The sequence below is a fragment of the Callospermophilus lateralis genome, chromosome 7 (genome assembly GCF_048772815.1).
Source record: "Callospermophilus lateralis isolate mCalLat2 chromosome 7, mCalLat2.hap1, whole genome shotgun sequence".
Taxonomy (NCBI): domain Eukaryota; kingdom Metazoa; phylum Chordata; class Mammalia; order Rodentia; family Sciuridae; genus Callospermophilus; species Callospermophilus lateralis.
Genome location: NC_135311.1, coordinates 69,016,356 through 69,041,178, shown reverse-complemented (window position 1 = coordinate 69,041,178; position 24,823 = coordinate 69,016,356). Strand labels below are relative to the sequence as shown.

At 43.4% G+C, this 24,823-nt stretch overlaps 1 protein-coding gene across 1 annotated transcript; it reads left to right on the top strand.

The window, feature by feature from the left end:
• The first annotated feature begins 677 nt into the window (after window positions 1-677).
• Window positions 678-24,128, top strand: LOC143404395 (rho GTPase-activating protein 29-like). Its single transcript, XM_076862559.1, has 8 exons — window positions 678-990; window positions 12,927-13,066; window positions 13,796-13,984; window positions 14,256-14,393; window positions 17,456-17,688; window positions 20,421-20,736; window positions 20,863-20,971; window positions 23,278-24,128. Exons 1-8 carry the CDS (start codon window positions 678-680, stop codon window positions 24,126-24,128), a joined length of 2,289 nt encoding a protein of 762 aa, XP_076718674.1.
• The last annotated feature ends 695 nt before the right edge of the window (window positions 24,129-24,823 follow it).

Here is a 24,823-nt window from a genome sequence, read left to right as displayed (position 1 = left end):
TGGTGCAGAGGGGAGAAAAATCACTTCCCAGTAACTAAAAAGAATGAATCACTGCCTCTCCTAAGACATTCACTGGCCATATTGGGTGGATTGGTACATTAGTTAAGAATACAGCCTGGGGCTCTCACTTGACTTCACACTCAGCTTTCTTACTCTCTGTGCCTCAGTTTCCTCATCTACAAAATAAGGCGATTGTGATATTTCCTATTGAAGATTTTCTGTCATGATCCTAGGATGTAAAATGCTCCATAAAAGAAACACTGAAAGGAAAAACAGGGCTAGAAAAAGAACCTAGAGGTGGAGTTATTGTTTTAGACAGGGCTTCCAAGGTCAGGAGACTGAACAATGCCTCAGGGAAAGATCTACACAGGGAGCTCAAGAATTGAGCCCCAAGGCAAACTGACTTAGGAGGTTAGGAAAATAGCAAAGAAGTTGCCTTTTACCTAAGATTGCACAGCCAATTGGGTTGGAAAGAAGCAGGACAAGAGTCCTTGCCATTGTGCTGAGCATACTCCTTTGCAAAATGCTTGAGCCTCAGTGGGTGTGGGGCGCCATCAGCCTTCCCCCTCTTCACATGCAGGAAGGCGGCCTTGCCCAGCTTCAGGCGCTGCCATGCAGACAGTGCCTCCATCCTCTTCTTCTGGGTCTCTATGGCCCTGTGCTTCTCCTCCAGCGTCATGTGCAGCTGCACCAGCTCAGATGCCAGGAGGCTGGCAGGATCCCAGCTGTGCCTACCTGGGCTCTGCTCTTACTTCTTCCACAGCGTCAGAGGGGCTGGGCAGATTTCCGATGCATCTGCTGTGGTCTTCTGGGAGCTGCTGGTACTGGACTTGCTTTCACAGCTGTTGAGCCTCTGGAGCTTCCTCTCAGCAAAACTGAGAGGAAATTCAGAGCTGACAGCCCATGATCCACAACAACCCTCATCTGCCACTGGCCCTGGTTCCACCCCCATGAGCACTGCGCAGTGGCTGGTCTTTGGGGGACTTGGCAGTGCATGGCGGGGAGGGGCTTCTGTGGCCAGGGTGGTCTTGGAGGTGGCTTGATAGGGCAACCAAGGGCAATGCATGGGGGATGGAGGCAGCTAGCTCTGGCCCTCTATTGCCATGCATTTGGCGGGAGTCTGAGTCCTGGACCCTGGAGGAAGCACAGGGATGAGTGTGGGATGGAGGTGGTCGCTCTGGCGCTGCACTGGGCTGGGGACTGCAGAGATGGCTGCTGACCAATTGCCATCCAGGGTCAGAGCAGCCACAGCATCACGGGGTGGTCCTGGAGGTGTGGCAGCTGGGGATGGGGCGGGACATGAATCAGAGTGCTTCACAGCTGACAGCCAGTGATCCACAACCGCCCTCATCTGCTGCTGGCCCTGGTTCCACCCCCATGAGCACTGCGCAGTGCCTGGTCTCTGGGGGACTTGGCAGTGCATGGTGGGGAGGGGCTTCTGTGGCCAGGGATTTCTTGGAGGTGGCTTGATAGGGCAACCAAGGGCAATGCATGGGGGATGGAGGCAGCTAGCTCTGGCCCTCGCTTGCCAAGCATTTGGCAGGAGTCTGAGTCCTGGATACTGGAGGAAGCACAGGGATGAGTGTGGGATGGAGGTGGTCGCTCTGGCGCTGCACTGCGCTGGGGATTGCAGAGATGGCTGCTGACCAATTGCATTCCAGGGTCAGAGCAGCCACAGAGTCCCATGGTGGTCCCAGAGGTGTGACAGCTGCGGGCGGGGCGGGGGGCGGGGCCTGAATCAGAGTGCTTCACAGCTGACAGCCTGTGATCCACAACCGCCCTCATCTGCTGCTGGCCCTGGTTCCACTCCCATGAGCGCTGCACAGTGCCTGGTCTCTGGGGGACTTGGCAGTGCATGGCGGGGAGGGGCTTCTGTGGCCAGGGTGGTCCTGGAGGTGGCTTGATAGGGCAACCAAGGGCAATGCGTGGGGGATGTAGGCAGCGAGCTCTGGCCCTCACTTGCCAAGCATTTGGCGGGAGTCTGAGTCCTGACACTGGAGGAAGCACGGGGATGAGTGTGGGATGGAGGTGGTCTCTCTGGCGTCGCGCGGTGGTCCGGGAGGTGCGGCAGCTGTGGGCGGGGCGGGGCCTGAATCAGAGTGCTTCACAGCTGACAGCCTGTGCTCCACAACCGCCCTCATCTGCTGCTGGCCCTGGTTCCACCCCCATGAGCGCTGCACAGTGCCTGGTCCATGGGGGACTTGCAGTGCATGGCGGGGAGGGGCTTCTGTGGCCAGGGTGGTCTTGGAGGTGGCTTGATAGGGCAACCAACTGCAATGCGTGGGGGATGGAGGCAGCGAGCTCTGGCCCTCTCTTGCCAAGCATTTGGCGGGAGTCTGAGTCCTGGACACTGGAGGAAGCATGGGGATGAGTGTGGGATGGAGGTGGTCGCTCTGGCATCGCGCGGTGGTCCGGGAGGTGTGGCAGCTGCGGGCGGGGCGGGGCCTGAATCAGAGTGCTTCACAGCTGACAGCCTGTGCTCCACAACCGCCCTCATCTGCCGCTGGCCCTGGTTCCACCCCCATGAGCGCTGCACAGTGCCTGGTCTCTGGGGGATTTGGCAGTGCATGGCGGGGAGGGGCTTCTGTGGCCAGGGTGGTCTTGGAGGTGGCTTGATAGGGCAACAAAGGGCAATGCGTGGGGGATGGAGGCAGCGAGCTCTGGCCCTCTCTTGCCAAGCATTTGGCGGGAGTCTGAGTCCTGGACACTGGAGGAAGCATGGGGATGAGTGTGGGATGGAGGTGGTCGCTCTGGCGTCGTGCGGTGGTCCGGGAGGTGTGGCAGTTGTGGGCGGGGCGGGGCCTGAATTAGAGTGCTTCACAGCTGACAGCCTGTGATCCACAACCGCTGTGTGGGATGGAGGTGGTCGCTCTGGCGCTGCACTGGGCTGGGGACTGCAGAGATGGCTCCTGACCAATTGCCATCCAGGGTCAGAGCAGCCACAGCTTAGCGCCCTGGTCCAGGAGGTGTGGCAGCTGCGGGTGGGGCGGGGCCTGAATCAGAGTGCTTCACAGCTGACAGCCTGTGATCCACAACTGCTGTGTGGGATGGAGGTGGTCGCTCTGGCGCTGCCCTGGGCTGGGGACTGCAGAGATGGCTGCTGACCAATTGCCATCCAGGGTCAGAGCAGCCACAGCTTAGCGCCCTGGTCCGGGAGGTGTGGCAGCTGCGGGCGGGGCGGGGCCTGAATCAGAGTGCTTCACAGCTGACAGCCTGTGATCCACAACCGCTGTGTGGGATGGAGGTGGTCGCTCTGGCGCTGCACTGGGCTGGGGACTGCAGAGATGGCTCCTGACCAATTGCCATCCAGGGTCAGAGCAGCCACAGCTTAGCGCCCTGGTCCAGGAGGTGTGGCAGCTGCGGGTGGGGCGGGGCCTGAATCTGAGTGCTTCACAGCTGACAGCCTGTGATCCACAACTGCTGTGTGGGATGGAGGTGGTCGCTCTGGCGCTGCACTGGGCTGGGGACTGCAGAGATGGCTGCTGACCAATTGCCATCCAGGGTCAGAGCAGCCACAGCTTAGCGCCCTGCTCAGGGAGGTGTGGCAGCTGCGGGCGGGGCGGGGCCTGAATCAGAGTGCTTCACAGCTGACAGGCTGTGCTCCACAACCGCCCTCATCTGCTGCTGGCCCTGGTTCCACCCCCATGAGCGCTGCACAGTGCCTGGTCTCTGGGGGACTCGGCAGTGCATGACGGGGAGGGGCTTCTGTGGCCAGGGTGGTCTTGGAGGTGGCTTGATTGGGCAACCAACTGCAATGCGTGGGGGATGGAGGCAGCGAGCTCTGGCCCTCTCTTGCCAAGCATTTGGCGGGAGTCTGAGTCCTGGACACTGGAGGAAGCATGGGGATGAGTGTGGGATGGAGGTGGTCGCTCTGGCATCTCGCGGTGGTCCGGGAGGTGTGGCAGCTGCGGGCGGGGCGGGGCCTGAATCAGAGTGCTTCACAGCTGACAGCCTGTGCTCCACAACCGCCCTCATCTGCTGCTGGCCCTGGTTCCACCCCCATGAGCGCTGCACAGTGCCTGCTCTCTGGGGGACTTGGCAGTGCATTGCGGGGTGGGGCTTCTGTGGCCAGGGTGGTCTTGGAGGTGGCTTGATAGGGCAACCAAGGGCAATGCGTGGGGGATGGATGCAGCGAGCTCTGGCCCTCTCTTGCCAAGCATTTGGCGGGAGTCTGAGTCCTGGACACTGGAGGAAGCATGGGGATGAGTGTGGGATGGAGGTGGTTGCTCTGGCATCTCCTGGTGGTCCGGGAGGTGTGGCAGCTGCGGGCGGGGCGGGGCCTGAATCAGAGTGCTTCACCCCTGACAGCCTGTGCTCCACAATGGCCCTCATCTGCTGCTGGCCCTGGTTCCACCCCCATGAGCGCTGCGCAGTGGCTGGTCTCTGGGGGATTTGGCAGTGCTTGGCGGGAGGGTCTTTTCTGGCCAGGGTGGTCTTGGAGGTGGCTTTATAGGGCAACCAACTGAAATGCATGGGGGATGGAGGCAGGGAGCTCTGGCCCTCTCTTGCCAAGCATTTGGCGGAGTCTGAGTCCTGACACTGGAGGAAGCACGGGGATGAGTGTGGGATGGAGGTGGTCTCTCTGGCTTTGCGCGGTGGTCCTGGAGGTGCGGCAGCTGTGGGCGGGCCGGGGCCTGAATCAGAGTGCTTCACAGCTGACAGCCTGTGATCCACAACCGCCATGTGGGATGGAGGTGGTCGCTCTGGCGCTGCACTGGGCAGGGGACTGCAGAGATGGCTGCTGATCAATTGCCATCCAGGGTCAGAGCAGCCACAGTGTCGCGTGGTGGTCTGGGAGGTGTGACAGCTGCGGGCGGGGCGGGGCCTGAATCAGAGTGCTTCACAGCTGACAGCCTGTGATCCACAACCGCCCTCATCTGCTGCTGGCCCTGGTTCCACTCCCATGAGCGCTGCACAGTGCCTGGTCTCTGGGGGACTTGGCAGTGCATGGGGGGGAGGGGCTTCTGTGGCCAGGGTTGTCTTGGAGGTGGCTTGATAGGGCAACCAAGGGCAATGCGTGGGGGATGGAGGCAGCGAGCTCTGGCCCTCTCTTGCCAAGCATATGGCGCGAGTCTGAGTCCTGGACACTGGAGGAAGCATGGGGATGAGTGTGGGATGGAGGTGGTCGCTCTGGCGTCCTGTGGTGGTCCGGGAGGTGTGGCAGCTGTGGGCGGGGCGGGGCCTGAATCAGAGAGCTTCACAGCTGACAGCCTGTGATCCACAACCGCTGTGTGGGAATGGAGGTGGTCGCTCTGGCGCTGCACTGGGCTGGGGACTGCAGAGTTGGCTGCTGACCAATTGCCATCCAGGGTCAGAGCAGCCACAGTGTCCAGCAGTGGTCCGGGAGGTGTGGCAGCTGCGGGTGGGGCGGGGCCTGAATCAGAGTGCTTCACAGCTGACAGCCTGTGATCCACAACCGCTGTGTGGGATGGAGGTGGTTGCTCTGGCGCTGCAGTGGGCTGGGGACTGCAGAGATGGCTGCTGACCAATTGCCATCCAGGGTCAGAGCAGCCACAGCTTAGTGCCCTGGTCCGGGAGGTGTGGCAGCTGCGGGCGGGGCGGGGCCTGAATCAGAGTGCTTCACAGCTGACAGCCTGTGATCCACAACCGCCCTCATCTGCTGCTGGCCCTGGTTTCACCCCCATGAGTGCTGCACAGTGCCTGGTCTCTGGGGGACTTGGCAGTGCATGGCGGGGAGGGGCTTCTGTGGCCAGGGTGGTCCTGGAGGTGGCTTGATAGGGCAACCAAGGGCAATGCGTGGGGGATGGAGGCAGCGAGCTCTGGCCCTCTCTTGCCATGCATTTCACGGGAGTCTGAGTCCTGGACTCTGGAGGAAGCAGGGGGATGAGTGTGGGATGGAGTTGGTCGCTCTGGCGCTGCACTGGGCTGGGGACTGCAGAGATGGCTGCTGACCAATTGCCTTTCAGGGTCAGAGCGGCCACAGTGGCTCGCGGTGGTCCTGGAGGGGAGGCAGCTGCAGGCGGGGCGGGGTCTTCCGCGAGGATGGAACGTTGAGATGGGCGCCCACGAGAGGTAGACGTCAGGAGTGGGCACTATGGGAACCGGAACACTGTGGTCCTTTGTGATCAGTTAGCAGTTGGAGCAGGATAACGACGCTGAGGCAGCTGAGGACCACAGCGATACTCACGGGTTAACTTAACTTTTCCTTCTTGCTTTTCGGGTCTTCACAATCGTCTTTCCCACTGGGATCTTTTTGTAAGTGTGGGTACATTTCCTGAAATTTCATTCTGATGAGTACCTAGGTAAAGAAACTAACAAGTGCTGTTCCCTTTTTACTTTTTCTTTACACACTTCACCTCATCTAGGCCTTTGTTGATGACTACTTTGAGCAGGGAAGGGGGCCTAAAGGTGCAGGGACTCCCTCTTTGCCTTTCTTTCTGACTGTATCTCTATCCTGTCTCTTTTCTGTCCTTCCCTTATTACTGTCCCTTCTGTTTCCATTCACCTTTTTTCAACCATGACCTCAGCACAGAAAGTTAGGGTCTAAATTGGAATTGATAAGCTGGGAGATCCCAACTGCTACAAGGAGGGTATGTCCCTGTGAGTATGTGTCCAGGATTCCCCAAGACCCTGTCGGTGATAAAAATCTGGTGTTCCAGAGGTGGCCCCCCTTCTGAGGAAACCAGTGGACCAGGACTGCCCTTTTCTTTGAGTCAGACAGGTGCTGGTTTATTTGACTTTTTCACTACTGTCCCTGTCTTACAGACCAAGGAGAGGGTTCCACACTGAGTCCTTTGGATCTTTGACATCCACTGAGTTCTTTGGATCTTTTGGGGGAAGGGAGGAGTGTTAGGTGTTTTGTGAATATTCCAAGGCTATTTCTAAACAGCAGGCAGCTTTTTGTTCTAAATCAGTTTTGTTCTTTTCCTCTTTGGGTTCACTTCACCTCCTTATTGAGTTTGGGTGTAGGGGTCTCCCTCTTCATGGAAAAGAATTCAAAATTAGATGTGGAGGTGAGTATTTAGGATGAGTAAATAAATCACAGCACATTATACATATATACATGTGTGTCTTTGAAATTTAGATCCTTTTCCCTGCAGTGAGTTCTTTAATCAGTTTGCCAGAAATGCCTACATAGAAATGCTAACCTATTGTAAGAGTTGTGAAAGTGAGGAATAGTGACACTTAAGCCTCATTAGGTTGACAATACCTATAGATCTGGTCTCATGCAGACTGAATTTGAAGAAAGCCCAATGGGCCCCGGTAGAAAAGTTTCAGCCCCCAAGTTGGCAGGATATTGAAGTTTGGCTGAGTTGAAGAATCACTATATTCAGTGAATGTAGGGTAACACCAGACCACTCCACCTCCCCAAAATAGAACAACCTCTCAATTATCATCCCCTTCACCTCCCACCTGTAAAAGCCCTTGACCTAGGAATGTGGGCATTTACAACTGCTCTTTGTCCCAGGGAGTTAGTACTACCATTGAACAAAGATGATTCCCAGAAGGGATTCTGGAAGGATTTTGATTCCTATGTATTTTAATTTATTCAGATTCTGAAAATTAATCAGAATCTCACTTTATGCTAGACAGACTCCCTGTAGAACCTTTCCATTTAATGAGTGGCAGAATACAATAACCAAAAACTAGAGCCAAAGGAATGATTATTTTCAATGGAGGGAATGAAGTGGTATTTTTGTGTGAGCTTGAAAGTAAAGGGTAATTTTAATAAGCACAGAAGGGGGGGGGTCTTCCTGCACAGAATTGCTGGTCATCTCTAATGTCTACCAGGATCTCACTGCTTTGACAGTGCAGCCATTTGCTCAGAGACACTGAGAAATCTGAAAGAGAGCTCTGTAGGTTGCCAGTATGTGCAGGTTCTCAAATCAAGCCAGAACCACTTGATCTGAGACAACAAGTCACAGACAATAGCTCTGCTTTGAAGATTTGAAGAGTAGTTGGTTTGCTGTTTCTTTTAAATTTCCCATTCATTTTCATCATGGTGATGAGACGCACACACAAAAATAATTCATATGTGTAAAGAATACAGGGGATTGATAAAGGTTGGGAGCATATTTTATTAATTGTCTTTATGATTACATGATAAGGAATTGAGCCACCTTGTTCATAGAGCAGATTTTCGGCAATAATGCCTCCCTTGATAAGAGTTTTATTTTTCTTGAAGAAAGTTTCAGGGTGTATTGCTGAGAAAGTTTTCAAATGTCACAGTCTTCCTTTTTATTTTATTTGTTGTGGTGTTGCATATTGAACCAGGGCTTCAGGCACACTAGGCAAGCACTCTACCACTGAACTACACTCTAGCCCCACAGTCTTCCTTTGAAAGGAAGAGGTCGGAGCTAATTAACATGTTTCTAGAAGTGTTAGGGAAGGGCAAGTTCAGTTTCAACTTCAGGGTGTATGCAGACAGAACCTTCCATAATTTTACTTATAATATATATTTTCTAATATTCATTGAGTACCACCATGATGTCACATTTGTGCTTAGCATGTTAGAATGAATGGCTGGCTTCCACAGGACATTCAGGGGACTTTAGGATTGGTTGAGCCTTGCTGGAGAGAAATGGGAAGGAGAGTGATGGAGCTTATGGGGATGATCTTGAGATAGCCCAGAGTAGATCTGAAGGTAGACTAAAAAAACAAAAACAAGTTTTCATAATGGGAAATTTCAAGCAGGCATCAAAGTAGGCCAAACAGTATACTCTGTGAATACAACCTCAGTTTCAAAAATTATCAACACCTGAACAGTTATTTATCTCTACTACCATTATATTTAATAATCCTTAAAAGCAATTATACACAATACATCAACATGGCTGTGTTCCCAAAACATCCTTTATTTATAAAAATAGACAGCTGCCCTTCATAACCCTGAATTCAAAGACGGATAGTGTTAGGTTGTATGTTTAGGTGTGTGGTTTCTGTTCATTTTAGAGTTGACTGAAATAAGGTTTGATGTTCATCCCTCGCATTATGGATATCTGTTATTTCAGCACCATTTATTGAAAGACCACGGAATTACTTTGGCATCTCTGACAGAAATCGGTTGACTGGGATCCAAGGTGGCAGAGTAGAGGAGATCCTGCTTCAAGCTGCTCTGTGCCTGAATCAGAGAAAGCTATCAGGTGGCTTCTCCTGCTCGGGGTCTTGCCTTGAGGGAACACAACATCTCAGTTCATGTGACAGGACCCCATCCAGCGGATTTTCACAGAATCCACCAGAGCTGCGAACACCAAGCAGAACTCAGAGCCTCTGTGTTCAGGTGAGACTCCAGGCTTCAGTCCCAAAGCCCACAGTTTGAGCACAGGCGCGACTCTCAAGTGGGGGAGCAGAGACACCAACTAAGCACCTCGGTGGAGTGGCAGAACTCCAGGGGATGCTCTGCTCCCACGCAGGTCCCCAGACCACGTTCTAGGCACAGCACAAGGACATCCCAGCTCCCCCCACCTCACCAGACACCCCGACTGGGAAAAGGACTGACTTGACCTTTCTCACCATCTTTGGTGGGTGTGGTTACCAGCTGGATCTGTGACTGAACAGGTACCTGGGTTCCAAATCCACTCCCCCAGCTGTAATAACTCGGTATAGAAACTATCAGCACAAAATCAGCTCTCAGTTGAACAGGAGTGCAGTGCCACCGGGACACTGCCCACTTGGTGCAATCCTAAGTTGGAGGGTGTGAGGTCCCCCAGATGAGACCTGATAAGCAAGAGAGGGGAGGGGGCTAAAACCTAGGAGCAACTCAGAGAGACCAAGATTAGGGAAGCCCAGACAAGAGAGGGAGAGCTTTAGTCTTCTCACACTGGTTACCTACACCACACTGAGGGCAGAGAACCAAGCTTGGAATAGACAACTCTACCTACTAAAAGAGAAGAAAAGGGAACTCTGAGAGTATTTTGTTGTTTGTTTGTTTTGTTTTTTGTTTTCTTCTCTTCCATATTATCCTCTTTCTTTCTCCTCTACCCCTCCTCCTCTGGTCCTCACAACCCCAACATATAACCAAGAACTTTGCATGAAATAGAACTGAGTCACCAGAATAATATAATATAAAGGAATTGCATAAGCCACCCCTCTTTTTTTTTTACTTCTCTCTCTCTCTCTTTTCTCTTTTTTACTTCCTTTTTATTTTTCTTCCTCCCTCTCTTTCTCTTTCAACCTCCTAATTTTTACTATTTTTACTTCTTGTAATTTTCTAAACACATATACATGTTTGTTTTTATGCATTCTACTGTCCTCCCACATACTTGTCTCCCCTAAATTACCTCCTGTCTATTCCCCTGCTACTAACTCTCTTGATTAGAGTTCTCCTCCAAATTTCTAAGTTTTATTAATCCATTGCCCTCACATCTTTTGCCCTTAACATAAAGTCAGATACCTGACCTCTAGTTCTCTGTCCACCACCAGAAGAAAGTGTACATCTTCTATGAAACTACTGATTATATTTTAAATTATAATTGAATCTAGAATAACTAGACATTGAGACTAACTATGAATGTCTTAATAGCAGTAATTTACACATAGGTGATGTACTGTTTATTTTGGGAATGTCAACATTGTCTCTCCCCACAAAGAAGGGATCTTGGAATATACAAGAGCACTACAAATCTATAGGGTAAAAAGAATAACACACCAGTCCCACAGAGCAGGAACGAAATACCAGCAACATGAAAAGACAAGGGAAGAAAATACCACAAACAATTGAAGACAATGCATCATTAGAAGAATAATTAGAAACAGCAGAAAAAGTGACAGAAAAAGATTTCAGGATTTACATTATTCAGATGTTTTGGAATCTCAAAAAAGACATTAGACAACAAATACAGATAGTGAAAGATCACTTTGACAATGAGCTACATAAACAAATCCAAGAAACAAAAGATGACCTCTACAGGGAGATTGAGGACTGAGGAGATATATATATAATTACTTGAAATGAAAGAAATATGAACCAAATTAAAAACACAAATGAGAGCATCACCAGCAGAAATACAACTTAGAAGATAGGACATCACGAAGACAAAGTATATTATCTTGAAAAGAATGTAGACAGCACAGCAAAAATGATAAGAAACCATGAGCAGAAAACCCAAGAAATATGGCATAGCATAAAAAGTCCAAATTTAAGAGTCATTGGGATAGAGGAAGGCACAGAGTTCAAAACCAAAGGAATGTGCAAGCTATTCAATGAAATAATATCAGAAATACTTCCAGACATGAAGGATGAAATGGAAATCCAAATCCAAGAAGCCTGCAGGACACTGAATGTGCAAAATCACAACAGACCCATACCAAGACACATTATAATGAAAATTCTCAATATACAGAAATAGGAGAGAATTTTAAGAGCCACAAGAGAAGTGAATCAGATTACACATAGAAGTAAACCAATTAGGTTAACAGCAGATTTTTCAACATATTCCCTGAGAACTAGAAGATCCTGGAACAACATATTTCAAACTGGAAAGATAATGGGTTCCAACCAAAAATCTTGTATCAGGGAGAGAAATGAATTACAGTAGATGGGGTTCGGAAGAGAAGATGGGAGCTAAACTGTGGAGCCAACCTAGATGTCCTTCAGTGGATGAATGGACAAAAAAATGTGGCATTTATACACAATGTAATACTACTCAGCATGATAAAAGAACAAAATCATGGCATTTGCAGGTAAATGGATGGTGTTGGAGAAGATAATGCTAAATGAAGTCAGCCAATTCCTAAAAAACAATGCCAAATATTTTCTCTGCTATAAGTGGGGTGACTTATAGTTGAGTTGGGAGGAACAGCATGGGAGGATGAGATTAATTCTAGGGAGGGGTGGGAGGGAAAGAGAGGAGGAAGGGGATTAGCAAGGATGGTGGAATGTGTTGGACATCATTTTACAAAGTACATATATGAAGATTTGAAATGGGTGTCAACATACCTTATATACAAACAGAGATATGAAAAATTGTGGCATATATGTGTATTAAGAATTGTAATGCAAAAAATAGAACATATATACTGGCATAAACTGAAGTGAACATACTTTATATCCAGAGATAAAAGAAATTGTGCTCTGTATGTGTAATAAGAATTGAAATGCAATCCAGTGTTGTCATGTATTTAAAAAAATTAAATGAATTTTTAAAAAAGAAATAGCTTCACTAAATACAAGAGAGTCTACTTTGGATTCTATTTTATTCTGTTGATTTGCATGTCTCTTCCTAGGCCAAAAGCACACTGGCTTGAATCCTGTAGCTCTACAGTGAGTTGTAAAGTCAAGCAGTCTAGATTCTCTAAAATTTCTTTGGCTCTCCAATATCTTTAACATTTTCATATAAACTTTAGAATCAACTTGTTAATTTCTGTATAAAAACATGCAGGGTTCTTCCAAAATCCTATGTACTCAGCAATAAAAGAGAATAAAATCATGGCATTTTCAGATAAATGCATGGTGTGGGAGAAGATAATGCTCTGTGAATCTAAGCAAGCCCAAAGAAACAAATGCCAAATGTTCTCTCTGATATAAGGAGGCTGACTCATAGTGGGGTAGGGAGGGGGAACAAGGGAGGACTCTGAAACAGAGGGATGCGAGGGGAAGGGAGAGAACATGGGGTTAGAAATGATGGTGGAATGAGAAGGTCATCATTATGCCAAATACATGTATGAAGACACGAATTGGTATGAATATACTTTGTATATGACCAGAGATGTGAACTATTGTGCTCTACATGTGTAATATGAATTGTAATACATTCCACTGTCATAAGTAAATAAAAAAAGAAAAAAAATGTGTGTTTTATAAGAGATCAATAAATGAGATGCTTTTTTATGTTAGAAATTCAAAATAATAGCTTTTTGTAATATATAAGTAATCTCAAAGTCTAAAAATTATTCCATGTACAATATCATGTGGTATATGTTTTTGTCATTTTACCCTTCTTACATACTAACATTTCTGTTGTAAGGACCCAGCTCCCTTGGAAGATTTCAGCAATCATTAATGGCAAAAGCAGCTGCCACCCATAAGTTCAAAAAATGGAGATATCCAGCAAGATGTAGATACTGTGAACACATTGTCATATTTCAAGGTCTTAAATGCCAAGAGGTAAGATCTTTTTGGAATCACAATTTTTTCTTTTGCTATATACTTTTTTGTTATGATTTTACTTATTTAGAGATGTGTGTGTCCACACACAAACACACATTTAAATATATATAAATTTGTTGTTTGTACTCCTGGGAACTAAATTTAGGGTCTTGCACATGCCATATTTTTAGAGAGAGAAAAGAGAAAGAGAGAGGAAGAGAGAGACACACACACACAGAGAGAGAGAGAGAGAGAGAGAGAGAGAGAGGAGAGAGAGAGAGAGATTTTTAATATTTATTTTTCAGTTTTCGGTGGACACAATATCTTTTTTTAAATTTTATTTTTATGTAGTGCTGAGGATCCAACCCAGCACCCTGCGCACACCAGGGGAGCGCATTACCGCTTGAGCCACATCCCCAGCCCATACACTCTTTCTTAAAATTGTGCTTTGAAATGGGCTCTTGCAAGATTGGTCTGGCCTTTAACTTGTGAAATTCCTGTTTCAACCCCTCAAGTAGCTGGAATCATGGGCATATGCCATCACACCTAGCTTGCCAGTACATGTTTAATAAAGTCCCACAGTTTATTTTTGTAGTTTTCTTATTTGTTTTCCTGTTAAATGTAATTCACAAACCACAAATAGTACTTTTTCACTTATTTTTGTCGTTATTAGTCGGCCTGTATTTTGCTTAGTTGTGAATAATTTTAAGGTGAGTCAATCAGTTTTCAAATATCATTTTCTTATAGTGTCTTCTTATCTGCCATAAAAAATGCATGGCAAACTTAACCATCGTTTGCGGACATCGTAAACTTCGGGGGAAAATACACCTATTTGGAGCAGAATTGTCCTGTGTTGCCAAAAAGGAGCCAGATGGCATTCCTTTCATAATCAAAATGTGTGCTTCAGAAATCGATAGGACTGCCTTGAGTTTACAAGTATGTTGTTTACTCTTAAAACTCTAAAAACATAAATGCCTTTGTGATTTGATTTAATGAAAAAGAGATTTTAAGAAAATCAGCACTCTCCATTTGTAATAACTAAATTTATTCACATTTATTTGGAAAATGTTAATTTATTTGACTTCAACTTGTATTTTTTAAATACTAATAAAAATTGAAGTAGATACATCAACTCTGTCTAGATGTCTGCATTTAGCCCATTGTACTAAAGTGAAATATTGCATTCTGTTTTCCTTTTCTCTTCAAGGGCATCTATAGAGTCAGTGGCAACAAGGCAAAAATCGCAATCCTGTGTCGAGCTCTGGAAAGTGGAAGGCATTTAGTAGATCTGTCCGAATTTTCTTCACACGATATATGTGAAGTGTTAAAATTTTACCTACAAAAGGTTAAAGTTTTATTCTAAACCTACCATCAAATGCAAAGAGCAAAAATATTTTATATTGAATATTTTTCATTAGTATAGACTATGTCATCACCCCCCTCATTATTCTAAGATTTTATAATGATGTACTTTGATGTGGATATATTTCCATCCAGTATTCTGGCCACTCCATGAGCTCCGTCAGTTGTGAGCACTTTAGTTCTTGGAACTTTTCTTGATTTTTATTGCCATTCTCCCACCCTTGTACTTGAAGCTCTTCTTTGGAGATGTGTGTGTGTACCATACACAAACACACATATAAATATTTATAAATTTGTTATTTGTACTCGTGGGGATTAAAAATTCAGGGTCTTGCACTTGCTTGGCAAGCATACTTGTTCTCCAGTTCCCTTACCTTTTCTTTATTGTTCTTTTTTTCTTCAAAAACTTTCTAAGACATTTCCTTGTCTTTTTCTTCTTGAATAAGTAAATTACTCCATTTGTGAGATCATGTTTTAATATTCAAGAAGTCTGATTTTCTATTCTTTTGATCACATTTTTTAAATGATTATATGATGCTCTTTTATTGTGGATGTTCATAGATTTTTCTCATTAAGGGTTCTTTTCTCTATTTGGCCTCTAACCTCTGTAGAAATACAATGTGACCCTCATATATAACATTAAATTTTCTATAGCAACATAAAAATTAAAAATAAAGTGAAGTGATTTTTAACATTTCATTTAACATTTTGAATATCTAGTTTTTCAAATTATGAGGTATTTTGTTTATTTATGTATTTGTATTGCAGCTCTTTTTCTTTGAAATCTGGTATCTATTTTTCATTTAGAACACATCTCAATTTAGATCAGTTGCATTTCCAGTACTCTTTCACCATATCTGACTAGTTGCCAGCATATTGACAGCATCATTTTAGAACTTCATTTTGTTCTTTTTCCATCCATTTTGATTTTTGTCTTTCATGGTGGCTAGTTACATGAGTTTGGACTTGAAATCACTTTGGAAGCACTTGAACACATCAAGGCTTTTTAAAAACTTTGAACTTTACTATAAAGTGGTCTAGGTGGACTGTTTGGTATATGCCTAACTACATGTCTCTAGTTCCCTGTTCTGGCACTGGTGTGATCCTCCTGGGAAGGCATTTTTTTCTAATTGTAGATGAACACAATACTTTTAATTAATTTATTTATTTTTATGTGGTGCTGAGGATCCAACCTAGTGCCTCACACATGCCAGATGAGTGCCCTACCATGAGGCACAACCCCAGTCCCCCAGGAAAGAGTTTTTTCCTTGCCTAGAGATGCAGTACCAATACTGTGGAAGCCAGGGTTACTAAGACTGTAGGATCTGTGCTTTCAGTGTGCATATAGCCAACATATCCCCGTTTGAAAACAGTTACCTCTGTGGTCCTTATGTTTGGCATTGCCTCGATTCAGAGAGCCTCTGTATCCCATTGCCCAGAGAAAAATTTTCCAGTTTTAGAAAGGAGATTGCCCTAGTACATGGAGTGGAGACAGGATTCTATAGAGAGCTAAGCTTTCTCCGCTGGCCCACCTGCAACCTAAGCCAAGATCAGAGGACCTGGTAGTGATTGTCCACATCCCTTTAGGATTCTGAAAATCATGTTGAGTGACAAAGAGTCAGTTCTCTTGGAAATGCTGCATCAGGACTTATTCATCTGCTCTTCTACTTGTGAATTGTTGCTTTTTGTTTTCTCTATTTTCCTAGTCCTTATGAGCCTACTGTATTTTAGTGGAATTGCAGGAGGGAAAGAAATTAAGTATAAATTGCTGGGTCTACAATGTTAGCCCAGGAAAGCATTGATAACCCTTTAATCACATTCTACAGATTCCTCAACTGAGAAATGGAGGTTGATACCTTTGAATGACTGGAAGTCTCATAATGTGTCATCCTTAACCTTGTTTAGTCAGTCAGGGAAAGGAGATGAATTGGGTCCAATACAATAAACTTGCATTCTGTTGAGGAATTTTATATGTCTAAGACTTTCATTTGGCAAAGTGTGCTCAATTCTTGCAATAGTGTTAGAGAGTAGCCTTTATCTGACTCATTGACCTAAAGCTCCAAGAGGTGATGTGACTTGCTTCAGATCCCAGAGTGGTTGAAGATAGAAACTGATCACAGGGCAACACCTTAACTTCCCACAGATATTATAGGACATCAGGTAGCCAACGATTCACTGAATTTTTTATTGTAGGTCAGTAGAAACATTGAAATTCATTTTGGCAGTGGATATTTGTTGTAAGAACTTCTTTTGACCTATTCATGGCAAATCAGCCTGTTTGAAAGTTTCATGAGATGTTGACAGTCTGTTTTTGTAGGTCATATTATCTTGTGCTGATCTTCATTCTTGCCTAAGTAAAATCTGTGCCCTTTAGCACTTTGATATTTTTACCCCTTACTCATAAAATCCATGGGTTTCTGATTCATTTTATAGATTCTGTTCACTATTCTATGTTTGTTCCAGTGAAACAGCTGAAGATTATATATTTGGGGGGCAGATGTGAATAGAAGAGTTTTAAAATCCCATAATGAAGCTTAAAGCTTAAACTTCATTTAAAGTTTAGAATTTCACTCATTTTCCATTAATTTGTTATTAACATAAATATAATTTATAGTCAAGATTTTGATTTGCTTTCTAAGTCACTTCTCTACCAAACATATATATTCTATTTTATGGGCAGGGATGAAGCTCAGTACTAGAGTGCTTGCATAGCATGCTTGAGGTCCTAGGTTCAATCCCCAATACTGAAAATGATATCAATAAATACAGATTGACTTTAGAAAATTTTGTTAATCTAAAGGGGACATGCTAAATTATTTGAGTAATTCTCACTTATAGTTGACTTTAACAAAAAAAACAGGCAGAAGATTTTTTCAAAATATTTATTTTTTGGTTGTAGCGGGATGCAATACCTTTATTTTATTTATTATTTTTTATGTAGTGCTGAGGATCAAACCCAGGCCCCTGCATGTGCTAGGCTAACACTCTACCTCTGAGCCACAACCTCAGCCCAAAGGTATTTTTAATATAATTTTGTTTCTTTAGCTACCAGAGCCATTGGTTTTATTCCAATGGTACCAGGAATTTATGCAGCTTGCAAATGTCATCCAACAAATTAACCAAGAACAGAACACCAAAAGGGACAACTCTGAAGACAACACATCTCCAAATATGTGTACAGATATCAACCAAATTTTTCTCAAAACCAAGGACCTTGTAAGAAAATTGCCACCGTTCAATTTTAACACTCTACATTACCTTATCATCCATCTTAAGAGGTAAGAATTTTTATACCATCTTAGCCATTTTTAATTCAACAGGGCAATAGTATTCAGTACATTTATATTGTTATGATTTTCAAAATGATTTTAGGATGTTTTTATTATGTGTTGGGAGAGGGAGACATTGAATACATGTTCATGCAGCAAACATGGTTCCCTCAGATGCTTCCTGTGTGCCAGGCTCTGGCTGGGGAAACTAGGGTGGAAATATAGAGTTTCTGCTATTTGTGGGTTTATCCTCTTGGGGTACAGGTCTGTATATAACCACAGTTCACCATCATTCTTTTTCTAGTAGCTGTGCACAGCTTGTAGGCATGCAGAGGAAGTTTTGGGGGTAGGAATAGAGCAGAAGAGGCAAAAGGCCTTGTGTCTGATTTTTAAGAACTGAGTGGTGATTTGGTATTGAATGTGCAGAAGAGCATATGAGGCAGAGAGAAATGACATGGAGACACAAGAAAGCATTTTGCATTTAGAATATTTGATTTTATTAGGCTACAATATAGCAAGCAGTAGCAGGAACTGTGCTACCCTTCCTAGAGACTTGATAAAAAATCTTACCTACCTGGCAGATTAGTTGACCAAGGTGTTTCTATGCCCACTAAAGAACTTGGAATCAGGAATTTCACATATTCAGATTTGCCTGTTAGACCTTTCTGACAGTAATTAAGATCTCCTTTTTAAATTTTTTTTAAATTTATTTTTTGTGGCTGGAATTGTGGCTCAGCAGTAGAGATTGTGCAAGGCCCTGGGTTCGAACCTCAGTCCCACATACAAATAAATAAATAAAATAAAAATTTAAAAAAATTTATTAGTTCAAATCAGTTATACATGACAGCAGAATGCTTTTCAATCCATTGTACACAAATGGAGCACAAATTTTCATTTCTCTGTACATGATGTAGAGTCATACCACATGTGCCGTCATACATGTACTTAGGGTAATGATGTTTGTCTCATTCCACCATCTTTCCTACCCCATACCCCTCCTCTTCCTTCCCTCTCCTGAGCCCAATCAATGTTCCTCCATCCCCAGGAACCCTATTATGTATCAACATTTATTTATCAGAGAGAATTTTGGCCTTTGATTTTGGGGGATTGGCTTACTTCATGATATTCACCAACTCCATCCATTTACCTATAAATGCCATTATTTTATTCCCTTGTAATGCTGAGTAATAGTCCATTGTGTATATATACCACAGTTTTTTTAACTATTCATATCTTGAAGGGCTTCAAATTATTCCATGAAATATAAAAGGAGGAAACCCTTCCAAACTCATTCTGTGAAGCTAGTATCATCCTGATACCCAAACCAGCCAGAGACACATCAAGGAAAGAAAATTTCAGACCCATATCTACACGATGAACATAGATGCAAAAATTCTCAATAAAATTCTGGCAAATCACATACAAAAACATATGAAAAAAAAACAATGCACCATGATCAAGTTGTGTATTCCAGGGATGCAAGGTTGGTTCAACATACAGAAATCAATGAATGTAATTCATCACATCAATAAACCTAAAGAGAAGAAACCTATGATTATATCAATTGATGCAGAGAAAGCATTTGACAAAATACAGTACCTTTTCATGTTCAAACTATTAGAAAAACTAGGGGTAGTAGGAATATACCTCAACATAGTAAAAGCTCTCTATTTTAAATCTAAGGCTAACATCATTCTAAATGAAGAAAAATTGGAAGCATTCCATTTAAAAATTGTTCAACATAATCCTTGCCACTCTAGCCAGAGCAATTAGGTGAAAGAAATTCAAGGGAATACAAATAGGAAAAGAAGTACTTAAATTACCATTTTTGCCAACGACATATTTTATACTTGGAGGATCCAAAAAACTCCACCAGAAAACTTCTAAAATAATAAATGAATTTGGCAAAGTAGCAGGATATAAAATTAATACCCATAAATCAAATGCATTTCTATACATCAGTGGTGAATCCTCTGAAAGACAAATAGCAAAGCTAACCCATTCACTAGATATATATATATATATCACAGCTACTTTACCCATAGATGAATCTAGTATCATCCTGATAGCTAAACCAGGCAGAGACAGATTTCTTTGGATAGTCATAGAAATATCAAGCTGAGAGTGCTTGAAGTAAAACCAGAACATTGATAGTGGCAATAGAACAGAGAGGTGTTCAGGAGAGAGAACCATCCAGGCTAGGAAACTAGCTGTGGGCAGCTGGGAGTGTGGCTAGTGATAGAACACTTGCCTAGCACATGTGAGACACTGGGTTTGATACTCAGCACTGCATAAAAATAAATAAATTAAATAAAGGTATTGTGTCCATCTCTAGGTAAAAATTATTTTTTAAAAAAAGAAAAATAACTGGGCAGTGAGAGAGAAATTGACAGTGCTGTTTCAGTTTCCAGTTCTTATACTGGAACGGGGAGTATATCCCACATACAATGATGGAGCAATTTTTTGAGGTGTTTTTCTTCCTTCTGCTACTGAGTTCAGTAGTTCCTTCTACTTACATGCATTTTATCCTAATATAGTACTCTGAAACTCAGTTTGGTGTGTGGTAAGTATCATAATGAAACAAAGGATTCTTTCCCTGGACCCACCAAACTTGACCCTTGACAAACGTTTTGTAGTCTTCTATAGCCCGAGTTTTCTCCAACCTTCTCAAGTCATAGTAAACTAACATTAAAGACATCTATTAGGCAAATCTCATACACTTTATGTGTTCTTCTTTTCAGGGTTGCAGACCATTCTGAAGAAAACCTGATGAACTCAAAAAACTTGGGGGTGGTATTTGGACCCTGTGTCATGAGGCCCAGGCCTACAACCACTCCTGGTACCATCTCCTCCTCTCTTGTTGCATATGCCAATCAGGCCCTGTTGGTCGAATTCCTCATTACCAATGCAGAGATGATCTTTGATGGGTCCCTAGACCCACAAAATGTTTCATCTAGTACTGACGTTGTTGCACCTCGGGTGGATAAAAGCCCTCCTTGCAAACCCGTAATATCAACAGAACATTCCACAAAGTCACAATATTTTTCTATGAAGCAAGTGAGTTTTGACCATTACAGAATTGCATTAAATTTGTGATGTTTATGTTAACAAGTTAATAGTCTTTGAACTGTTTGTTTTGAGATGTGTTTTGCTTTTAGTTTAAAACTTTTCTTGTTTCAATAGGATATTCACACTGCAGATATTGAAATTAAAAATTATGAATTGGCTACATCATTTGAGGAATCAGAACGCAAGCAAAATGCATTGGAAAAATGGGATGCATGTCTCATTGGTGAGTGGTCATGTAACATATATCCTTGCATATTTCAAACCTTGCCAAGAAGTCGTGATTAAAAACCAAGGTGAGGGCTGGGCTTGTAGCTCAGTGGTAAAACGCTTGCCTCGGCATGTGTGCGGCCATGAGTTGGATCCTCAGTACCATATAAAACAAATAAATAAAGACAAAAATATTGTGTCCATCTACAATACTCATCCTTTAAAAAAAAACAAGGGGTATTAAGTTGAGGTAAGTTCAAACTTCAAGGTTTTATTAGTTAACTTTTCTAGCCATTGAGAAAGTTTAGTGAATGTCATTTAAATGAATATCATGCTTTGTTTCTCTCTTGTAAAAAGATATCTTGAAATTCATAAATTATTTTTGTTCTCTTTCTGAGATTTGTTTTCACCTTCACTTCTTTGTCATCAATTAAAGTCAAAACAGAAAAAAGCTGGACTCCTGAAAATCAAAAAAAAAAAAAAAAAATAGACTCCTAAAGTTTTTTGATGTCCCTTTACCTGTGGCCTAACTTTAGCACATTAAGCACACATGTCTTCCATTTTCTTGGCTCCAGTCTTTTTGTTCACTGTTTTTAATCATTTTATTTCAGTGTATCATTTCTGGTAAGGGGGTTGAAAACCTTCCATTCCTTACTGCTCTAGTAGAGCTTAATCTGAATTTTTCAATATATAGTCATAAATGTTAAATTTGATATATAAAATTAATGAAATATCAATAAGTGTAGCCTGAGAAAGTCTGAAAACAAAGAGTCCATTTCCTCTCTGCAAAGAAAAACACTGGACTCACTGATTCCATTTATCTGATTTGATCTTATCAGCACTTCTGTGCTATGAACCTTGACCTCATTTAAGCCATAGTTAACAGTCTCAGGAAGGTAAATAATGCCAAGGGTCATGTCCTTAAATTATTGTTGATTCAGGATTTGAACCTCATCCTGTCTCATTCCTAAATGTAACCTTGTTTTGCTGTCCAATGAAATTGGATTCCCAGGTAGGTATAGTAATAACAATAAATAATTTTAAAATATTTGAAATTTTCATTACATACCAGGTAATTCTGAACCTTTTATTTAGAAGATCATTAATAACACATGCCAACATATCTCCACATAGGAGTTTGTCTTGACAGAAGAAGGCAGGTAGGGCTAGTGCATTAGGCTTGCCCAGGGCAGAACTGCAGCAGGAGCTGAGACAGCACCCAGGCAGCTAGAAGTGGTGCTAGAAGTTCTGCAGGACTGTAAATATGTTTTGGTGGTTGCCATCCAACCACAATGGCTCAGCTCCCTTCTATCAATGTGGAGAAGGGCCCAGGACAGCAAATCACATGAGCACTGCCTGAGAACCAGGGAAGAGAGGCCAGCAGCCTCAGGTGAGGAAGGAGGTCAGATGAGATGATGACCTGCGATCATCATCAAGTGATGCTGCTGTGCACCTGTCTTCAAACCACTGCCCAAGGATGTGGGAGAAGGACCAGGTGGCAGGGATGAGGACTGTGGGCTATGAACAGGGCTATTGGAAAGCCATCAGACCAGTGGCAAGGCACACAATTGTCTGATGTTTCTCAGCAGGGAGAAGAGGATCATGGCCAGAGGGCTGCACCTTTCTAGTAACAGGAGCTTCTAAGGCACATGCAGCAAAGACAGAGTGGGAGATGCTAGGGTTTTAGGTGAGAAAACAGGGACCTTGGGACCAGACTAGAGGAGAAAGAGAAGAAGGTAAGTCTGGAGTCTACAGAACCAGTAGCACAATGGCAATTCTGACAGCTCTTCAACCTTCCTTTGTGCAGAGGATGTTGCCATGTATTAGTGGATCAGCTGGGAGAGCATCCAAGTCCTCTCTGGTGTGTTGCCCTCAGTATGGACAGAATGTAGCTGGAGAGCAGATTAAGTGACAGGCAAAGTCCTTGGGATTCAGGACATGGAGTTTGTTGGTGTACAGAATAGTGTTACTGTTCTAGAGTTACCATTGTCTGCCTGTTGAAATCAGGAAAGTCTTAACACAGAAAATATTCATTCATGGGTAGTATATTAAAACAAGTAACTACAGGAAGTGTTTTTTTTTTAATTTTATGTGCTTTGTGACTATTTATACTATTAAGATAAATTTTAAAAAGTAATGCTTTAATTAAAAATGTGCCTTTAATATTGTATGGATTTTTAATTCCTCTGCATAGATGACTGAGAAAATAGTGTTGGAAAAATATGTAAGTCTCTGTTGTTTGAGAGAATGCCCATTCATAATAACCACACTTCCTTATTAACCAAGCTTCATGAAGTTAAAAAAAAATCTCTTCTTTTTCAGATCACAAAGAACTTGAATCATCATCACAAAAGATGGACAATATATGTAAAACCACGAAACCACTTAGTCTGAAATCTGATGTGACAACAAATGATATTCAGAGGCCTATGCCAAGCACCAAGATCAGATGTTGCTGTTTGCCTGTAGATAGATTCCATCTTGCAAGCTCTCCTAATGAGAAAAACAGGAGAAATGTGGGAAATGTCAATTCAGACAAGTTTTGCCAGAATCTTACCTTTGAAGGACTTAATATAAAAGATACCTCTACTACTGTTGGCTCCCAAATTAATGGTTTTGATCAGCAGATTTCAGAAAAAACTCAGGAACAAAAATGTGAACTAAAGAACTTAACTGGCATGAGTGCAGTGATTGTGCCAAGTGTACTCCAGGAAAAAGTGACAATGAGCATCAATGATAGTGGTGACCATTCCAATGGTGCCACACAGCCCAACACGCCAGCCAGTTCAGCAAGAGAGGCACCAGTGAGACTGTCTTCTCATTCTCACCGTCTTGCTCCTGCAAGAGCACCCAGAATAGTGCAGCCCCATCTCGGGACAACATTTTACAAACCACCTATCCTGACCAGCAAAGTCAGGGGGACTGAGGAGAGACCAGCTTCACCTTTAGCAACAGTGCCTCCTAGCACAGCTCTTACTCCCCTGAGTCATGTGGAGAAATCTGTTCCAGAGGCAGACAGCACATCAGCTTATGCTTTGAAACCAGCTGCTGAGCCTAAAGAGAACTGTGAGGAGGTTGGCCTGCCTGATATGAATCCAATGTGCCAGGGACTCAGGCTAAAACAAATGGAAGAGGTACAAGACCTTGAATTTGAAATGCCACAGTTTGTGTAGGTGGTCAAAATTCAGTTTTTTTTTTCTTGTTTCGTTTTTATGTATTGTGTTTATTTTATGAAAGAATGTTGTAACAGAACCACTTTTGTATAGGATTTTCAAAGTGTATATTTTGCCTCTTGGCCTTGTATTGTGTTTGCTAGTCATATAGAATGATAGAGTTTTAGTCATATAGAATGATAGTGCCTCACTGGTATTGTCTTTAAATTCTGTGTTTTTGAAGTTTTGCATAAAATAAGTACTATAATTTAAAACTTAAAATAATATTCTCTATAAAATGATTCATGTAAATGCATCTTTAATGTATAATATTGTTCTCAACAAATAGGGGCAGTAGGGAAAAATGAGCTTTATTTTGGAGCAAACCTGGTGCTGACTCATAAAATGCTTCTGAATGCAAGTGCCTGAAAAATCTTGATTGGGTATGAATATATTTTTTCCCACATAATGTTCTAGTACATCTTTGACCACTTGTGTTGTTATAGCATGTGTGGAATCATTGGCAATTCACTTAACTTTTTAAATATTTACATAGTGGCCTAAAAGCTTGCGAATCTGTGTGTACTAGAATTCTACTTGTCAGTTTTTACATATAGTAATTAATACAATTGTAGAAAGAAAATGCACTTCAATACTAAAAAGTTTGAGACATTGGCAGAGACAACACAGACGAACAGAGTTGAGGCATCTTGAGT

Coding starts and splice junctions, on each gene's coding strand:
- LOC143404395 (XM_076862559.1), top strand. CDS start 678: ATGTGCAGCTGCACCAGCTCAGATGCCAGGAGGCTGGCAGGATCCCAG. Junction 13,067..13,795: donor AAGGTCTTAAATGCCAAGAG/GTAAGATCTTTT, acceptor ATTTTCTTATAG/TGTCTTCTTATCTGCCATAA. Junction 17,689..20,420: donor CTTATCATCCATCTTAAGAG/GTAAGAATTTTT, acceptor TCTTCTTTTCAG/GGTTGCAGACCATTCTGAAG.